A 7643-nucleotide genomic window follows, 5' to 3' on the forward strand; every position below is an offset into this window, starting at 1 on the left:
AGCTCCCAAAATTGCATGTACTCCAGGTAGTGGAAACTGTTTGGGTAGGTCCCCCCGCCCCATCACTCCAAAAAGTACAAGGGAAGGCTCCAGCCTGTGTGCATGCCAGCTTAGGAGTTTGCATCTGAAAATGGGTGAAGTGCTGGACTGTAGGTATGTATTGTCCCCAAGGGCAGCTTGGCTCCAGATTTGTCGTAATGAACATTATTAGGTGCTGTGGGTTTGGGACCCGGCCAAAATGAAAACAGGACTGTCTTGTACCGCTCCCTCTGTGGCTCACATACAGAGGTATACAGACCACTAGTATGGTCTGTAAATTTTCGCATCATCTCTAGGGGTAAGAGGTGCGGGATATGAATTGTGGGGCACTCCAAATGATGATGGAGTGCAACGCCCATCATCTTTTATCACTGGCTGTGCAAGTTGAGGCCATTGGGAGTTGCAGTCCACCTAAATCGGGAGGTCCACACATTCCCCATCCCTGATTTAGTGCACCCAAACCCAATGTGTGGTGTGATTATGCTGATAGGATCCCCACACTTTTATCCTTGTCCCAGTTAATTGCACGTAAGTGCCTTTGATTTCTAATTCTGCAAGTCAAGGTACATATCTGAGGTGGTCCTAAAATGCAATCTTGTGTATGTGCCCTTAAGTACACTGTGATCCACAGATAGCTTAAGCTTCCCTTAGAGGATAAATAGGTGAAACAAGTAAGCCATGCTGTCTTAAGAATATATTGCTCCCACTGGGCAATTGCTTCTTTCAGGTTCATACTTGTTTTTACAAACTTACATTAGGGTTTGTACGCAGGGGTTACCAGAAGGCATATCTTCAGATGTTTTGGACCTCAGTTCCCAGAAACAAGGGGTCAGTAGTACCAGGAGTTGAAGTCCAAAACATCTGAACCACAGTGTAACCCAATTATATTTAGATCAGTGTATTACAGTGAGCAGGAATGGCTGCTGGGCTGGTGGTCACTTTGGGAGGGGTTAAAAATGTTTGTGCTTTTCTGAGTGTGGCCACAGAAGCAAGACAGAGCCTCACACAAGAAGGTCTTATTTGCAGCTGAAATACTCATCCCTGAAAAAACATGAGCACATAATCCCACTGCCAGTAAATAAGTCAGGTAGCTACATGAGTGAGAATGGGGCCATATGGTCCTGCTTGTTCTTACAGTGAAAGCTCAATCGCAGACATTTGCGTTTCACCTAATGTTAATGTGTTATGCATCATTACATGAGGAAAGCCATAATAATTAGATACTGTCATTGTATGGGTCCTGCATTGGTGTCTTTCAACATGTTCATGGGAAAAGATGAAACCCACATGGACTATTCTACTGGTCAAATGCACTATTTTGCAGGAGCAACCTTTTTCCTACATGATAAAACCTTGTTGTTAAATGTGGTTTATACTTATTAATGAATAAGGAGGTCCTTTCAGCAGTGTAGTGTGAGGCTCATCTCCACCAAGCGAAAAAAAACTAATGTGCGAAGTGCTAAAATAACTGCATAAAGAATAAAGCATGAAGCCACTACAGGCAAGGGAGTCAGTTTTAAGATGAGGGTTTGGTTGGAAAATGATATTTCACAGGCAATTTAATGCATTGAGCCTTGATAGGTTTCAGTAGGAGATCCCTGCTGCTTTTTGGCATTTCTCTGGCACTCACCCCTCGCTACCCAGGCTTTGTATGTTACGTTTATCCAACAAAAAAGCTACTTAATTATTTATACTCTTAGTGGCTCTTTCAAGGCATTTATATTTAATTGCATAGTAGTAATCAGTAACTTTTTTAATAGTAGATGAGAGCTGGGAATTCAATAAGAATCAGAGTTTAATTCCACTGAACAGGTTCTTAAAAGGCTATTTATTGCTTTTAGCCGTGTTTTACATTGTGTCAGCTGATACCCTAGAATTAGAACAGCAGTTTCTTCAAAATGTGTTCATTTGAAGCACATTGAAGAATAACAGATAGTGAAATCACCCTTCCCTAAATCACAACAGAATATGGCTAATAACATTCCTTTTATACTAATACTGACCAGAAGCATTCTGGATCAGGGTGTAGGTGTTCTGCTAACAAATATGGAATTGGTTTTCCTAAAACTTCGGAGTAGAAGATTTTGTGACCCATTTTGTTTTTCCTTTTTCAAACTGTTCACTGAGTCGTGAGGAGAGATGTAGGGGGAGTATGAAAACATGGAAGGAGAATTATAAATCGGACAAAGCTGGTACTTATTTGTATGGAATGGAAGCTGTTTACTACACTAATAAAAAGTAACCAAAGTCCCAACTTTGTTAGTATACTTTAAACCATTATAATTAATTCTTACAGATTTTAGATGCAAACAGAGATCTTTAAGGATTGGTTTAGGCTAAAATGTTTTGCCATTTAGGATTAAATCCATCCAGTGGGCTTAACTATTTCAAAACATAGCTGTATAGTTGAGAATGGTCCCTGGACTGCCACTGTAATATACAGAAATAATGCCTCAGAGTTGCCCACTAAAATTGCATAATGTAGTTTTCATTGTTGTCTGACAAAACTACTTTTATTTTACAGTGCCAATTTTGTGAAAAGGCTTTTATGAACTATTCCTTCCTGCACAGTCATTTGCAACGTCGCCATGCGGAGCAGCCACACATTGGTGAGTAGTGGAAAATAAATAATGCATAGATCTTAGAATTGGCAGTCTTGTCTATCTGTTTTCTTGTATGAAAATGGTCATAAAAGGTGGGAGGTACCAATCAAAAACGAGCAAGAATTGGAGACAGATGTCCAGTGAAGGTTGTCCTGATCAATACTAGTGGTTTTTCTGGAAAATTAGAAATCAGAAAATTTTCCAATGCAAATTAGGCTAGTTTTCATAGAAGATTTTCATAGGAAAATTTCCAGTTTGCATTTCTGATACCTTAGAAAGTTCTAATTTAATATGTTTATTTTATGTATAAACTAAAGTAAAACTAAACTTAAAAGCTTTAGCTATTGGTCAGTAGAGAAATAAGATGATGATGATGTCCCAGTACACTACAGTATTTTTACCTGAGACAGATGATGGGAAAAAATGAAAGCACAGAAAAAGTGCTTTAATGTATATTTTCTTACTGAAATATTTTTACATACTGTTGTCATTGCATTTTTTACATCAAGTGAAACTTGAATTATAACTAACTGGAGCTTAACTTTCAAGATGACTTGAAGTGAATTCTGTTTTGTTTTGTTTTCCCAGTAGTACAAATGCTAATGTAGAAATTAGATAGGCTCAATTATGTGTATAATTGAATGTTGGCTTCAAATTAAAAGGGGCAGGGCCATGAAAGTTTTTGCCAGCGTTTTACATCCTGAAGCTGATCTCTGCTTCCACCTTAAAACATACAGGGAGTATAAGCAAACATATTGTGTATATCCCAGAATGAATGTATCTTCATACATGAGTGTGACTGTGCATGCATGACATTATTACTCACACAGTAGCCCTTAGCTGATTCCCCTTGAAAGAAGGATGAAATATTCTCAAATCACTGTGTTGCTCTGCTGTTGAAAGCATTTAATTTTTTACCATGAGTATTCCTTCAGTTATATGATATGCCTGGATTTTTGCTGTAGCAACTAGCCAAAACAGTTCCTAAATGTATACCTCTAATGCTATCACCAATTTTCCTTTTTTTTCCTGATATAATTGGATTTGTGATCACTTTACTTCTTGTTTGGAGCACCTGCAAAAAAGCAATTTCTCTATTCTGTTTTTCTTTCTGGATTTGTTTTCTTCCTGTAATCTCAACTGCAGTTGCTGTCTGATGAAATTACTAAGGATTGATTTCAGGAGCGGCTTGGTCTAAAAGAAATTGTGATGTGCAATTTTCAGCAGTTCAGTTATCTTAATATATGCTGCTGTTTTTCCTTTCAGAGGTAGAGTCTTGCAGTTAAATGCAACAAATACTGTGGACAAAACAAGTATTCCTAGAGCTGGGCTGGAACTGGCATGAAGTTCCTCCCCTCAGCAGTTGTTATGTGCTGTCAAGTTGTCTGACGTATGGCAACCCTGTGAACGAATGTCCTCCAAAATTTTCTGTCCTTCACAATCCTGCTCAGCGCCTGTAAAGGCAAAGCTGTAGCTTTATTTCATATCTGGAGTCATATTTGGAATTCTAAATCTCGACTTCCCCTTGCATGATTGAGTGAGTCTTGTCTTCTCTCAATGTATGCAAAGCATGGCAGGATCTGGCTTGCTTAGTTCAAATGTGCCTTTCTCTCTCTCCAAGGGGGTGCGGGGGGGGGGGTTCTACTTTTTGCAGCAAAAACAGAGTTTCAACATCACTGATTGCCTCAGGACCTGGATCGTACCAAGATACCTACACCCTTCCCAGTCAAATAAGATATGCGTAGCGCTTAAAAATAAATGAAAGGAACAGCTGTGTAAAGCATGGGGAAATGATAAGACAGTGGTCAGCTTAACAGGGGTCTGTCATTCAAATCCTGAAGTCCAGAGGATGGGCTTAGCTGCCCTGGTTCTTCTTACCGTGACAGTCTTCAGTGTTGTTAGGGAGAAGTCAGCTTTGATGGTAAAGGACAATCTAATTGGAATCTTTCATAAGACTAAAGTAGTTTCGTTGAGCTTGTCCATTCACAGCGGTTATCTCCTTTAAGTTAGAATAATGGGTTGCATTCAAGAACGGAAGGTTATTCATGTAAGGAGCTTTCCTGTACCCATCTCCCAATTTCAGTAACCCTATATCAGCAAAGTCCTGGGTCACAACGATCCAAAATCAGATAGAAGAAAATTGCATGAGCGGGAATTTGCTCAGATCCTACCCCATGCCAGTATCTGGGGCGTGCATTGAACAGAATGTTTCACTGTTTTTTTCAGGAGCAGTTAGATCCAGTGGAATGTGATATGGTACTGTGTTGGACTGGGGACCTGGGAGATCCGGGCTCTAGTTCCTACTCAGTCATGAAGCTCTCTGGGTGACTTTGGGCCACTCACACTAGGTCTAACCAGCATCATAAGCGTGTTGTTGTACAGATAAAATGGTGAAAAGGAGGATTGTACAAGTTACATTCCTTGCAAGAGGAAAATGGCAGGATTAAAATGTGATATAATAGTAATAATAGAGCTCCTCCTTATAGAGCTTGGGTAATACTGTTCTGATAAACTACCAGGTATTGCAATCAGCAGAGCAGAATTTGGAAAAGCCTCTGTAAGAAGAGCAGCATTTCCTAAAATGTGAGCAAAAAATAAAGTAGTTATCCATATGCATTTCTTTCAAACAGATCAGAAGAAAAAAGCACAGACGGATAAATTACAGGAGGAAATCAACAAGCTGAAGGAGCAGTTAGAGCTTACCCGGTCTCAATTAGAAGCAGAGCAACATGCTCATATAGTCAAATTATCTAAGGTAAAGGCATACTCCATAGCAGCCCTCTATTTCTAGATGCTCTTCAGAGACACGAAAGGTAAAAAATAAAGGTATGACCCTACAGAGACTAGCCCGTGGTTTAATTCAGACTTCTGCAACCTGGTGCTCTCCAGCTGTGCTAGCCGGTGCTAGCAGTCCTTGCCATCACGGCCAGCGGTCAGCGCTGCTGAAGTTTGTCATCCGAAAGATCTGCAGAGTGACAGATTGGAGAGGTCTGGTTTAATCCTATTTAGTAAAACAAAGTAGAAGTGTATGTTATTAATGTCTGTATTCCTCTCCTGCACAGCATTCCTCAGACTGACACTCAGTGCATCAGGCTGGGCACAGATAACCTTTATAGGGTTCTAGCATTGGATCACTTCAGGAACAGGGTCGGTGCCTGAACCATGAATGCTATATGGGGTTGAGGGGTCTGGATCGTACGTTGTCAGGCATGGCCCTCTGAGGAGACGCATGCAGTCATGTTGCATGGCGTGAAGGAGGCAGGCCAGGCAAGCAGGGAGTCTGAGAATAGTTTGGTCAGTGTGTGAGCTGAGGCAGAAAATGAAATGAAATGAAATGAAATGGGGACAAGGACGAAGGTGGAAGCATAAGGCCTTGCAAGAACGGAAGATAGTGGCAGGGCAGGGAGCCTGAGTAGGACCCACAACTGATTTATATCACCCTAGCAAGCTGGCCATGTAAACAAAACTCTTGTAAGTCTGCATTATTTTAGAAATGAGAGAATATAATTTGGCAGTGACCTATGTAAAAGCCATTGAAGTGTGTGCCTAGGGATGTTCTGATGACAGGATGTGACTTGCATCCCCCAGGCGAGACTTTTGTGCTTCTTGCAACTTTTTGATTTGTTGCATCCATGCGAAGAGTTCTCAGAATAATACTTTAAAAGCAATTTTAGGAATATGAGGAACACCGATCCAAGGAGGAGGAGATTCGCCAGTTATTTCACAAATGGAAAGAAGAAGAAAAAGAAAAATTGGCCAGTGAATTGGAGAAGGTGAAAGAGATGTTTATGAAGGAGTTTAAAGAATTAACTGCAAAAAATACAGAATTAGAAACTGTAAGTAATTGAAGGATGAAGTTTTAGAGGATATACTCTGTAAAGTTGCTTTGGTTTGATCACTTGCTTGAGATACAGGATGTTATTGGCAAGTTGTAAATATAGGGGAAAGGCTAAGAATATTTTCTAAGCACATAATTTTATACAACTCTTGGTATGTTCACAGATCACATTTCAGGACCAAGAACTAAAAAAAAAGCTAAGGGCACCGTCCTGTGTGTGCTTAGATAGAGCGGTGTTCTAACAGCTCCTGGCTTTGCCCAGCCAGCCACAGTGGCTGAAGGATGCTGAGGGCTGTGGGAATTCTTTCTCTCAAAACATGCAGAAGATTGTCCCCTGTGTCTCTTAAGCTCCCTCTCTGTGCTGGGGTGAAAACTGTACTTGCACAAAAGCGCAGCTCCCACAAACACATGCTTCACTGATAAGGACTGGTTGCTTAATGCACAGTCTCATTTCCTGATGCAGCTGCTAGGACTGCCTGCGTAGAATACAGAGTTCTATTGGAGCAGGTACTCCAGATCCAAAAGGATCGGGACAGACTATGGAAATGGGCAGGAGACAACAGGGTGGCGTTCAGTGTGGATAAGTGCAAGGTCTTGCACTTGGGGCATAGGAATAGCTGTCATAAGTACAGGTTGGGGGACAAGTGGCTGGAGAGCAGCACTTGTGAAAGGGACCTCGGGGTGCTGGTTGACTGCAGGCTAAACATGAGTCAGCAGTGTGATGCGGTGGTCAAGAGGGCGAACGCCACCCTTGGTTGCATAGCCAGAAGTGTGGCTTCTAGGTCAAGAGAGGTATTACTACCGCTCTACATGACTCTGGTGCGCCCGCAACTGGAGTATTGTGTTCAGTTTTGGGCCCCTCATTCCAGAAAGGATATAGCCAGGTTAGAGTCAGTGCAGCGTAGGGCCACAAGGTTGGTGGCCGGTTTGCAGGGGATGCCGTATGAGGCGAGACTGAGGGAACTGGGTCTCTTCAGCCTGGAGAAGAGGAGACTCAGAGAGGATAGGTTGGCGACATACAGGTATGTGAGGGGATGTCACATGGAGATGGGTAGAGACCTGTTCTCCCCTGCAGAGGAAGGCAGAACGCGCTCCAATGGAGCAAAGCTCAGGGAGCCAAGGTTCCATTTGGATGTCAGGAAGTGCTTCCTGGCATCCAAATG

At 41.7% G+C, this 7643-nt stretch overlaps 1 protein-coding gene across 1 annotated transcript in view; it reads left to right on the top strand.

Annotated features, from left to right (window-relative positions):
• Positions 1–7643, top strand: part of DZIP1 (DAZ interacting zinc finger protein 1) — a 40564-nt gene that overhangs the window by 10350 nt on the left and 22571 nt on the right. Inside the window, exons 4-6 of the mRNA XM_044437762.1 lie at positions 2564–2648; positions 5273–5397; positions 6317–6478. Of these exons, the coding sequence (XP_044293697.1) occupies positions 2564–2648; positions 5273–5397; positions 6317–6478 (372 nt within the window). The remainder of the gene's footprint in view (positions 1–2563; positions 2649–5272; positions 5398–6316; positions 6479–7643) is intronic.

The sequence above is a fragment of the Varanus komodoensis genome, unplaced genomic scaffold (genome assembly GCF_004798865.1).
Source record: "Varanus komodoensis strain SLA01 unplaced genomic scaffold, ASM479886v1 scaffold31, whole genome shotgun sequence".
NCBI lineage: Eukaryota > Metazoa > Chordata > Lepidosauria > Squamata > Varanidae > Varanus > Varanus komodoensis.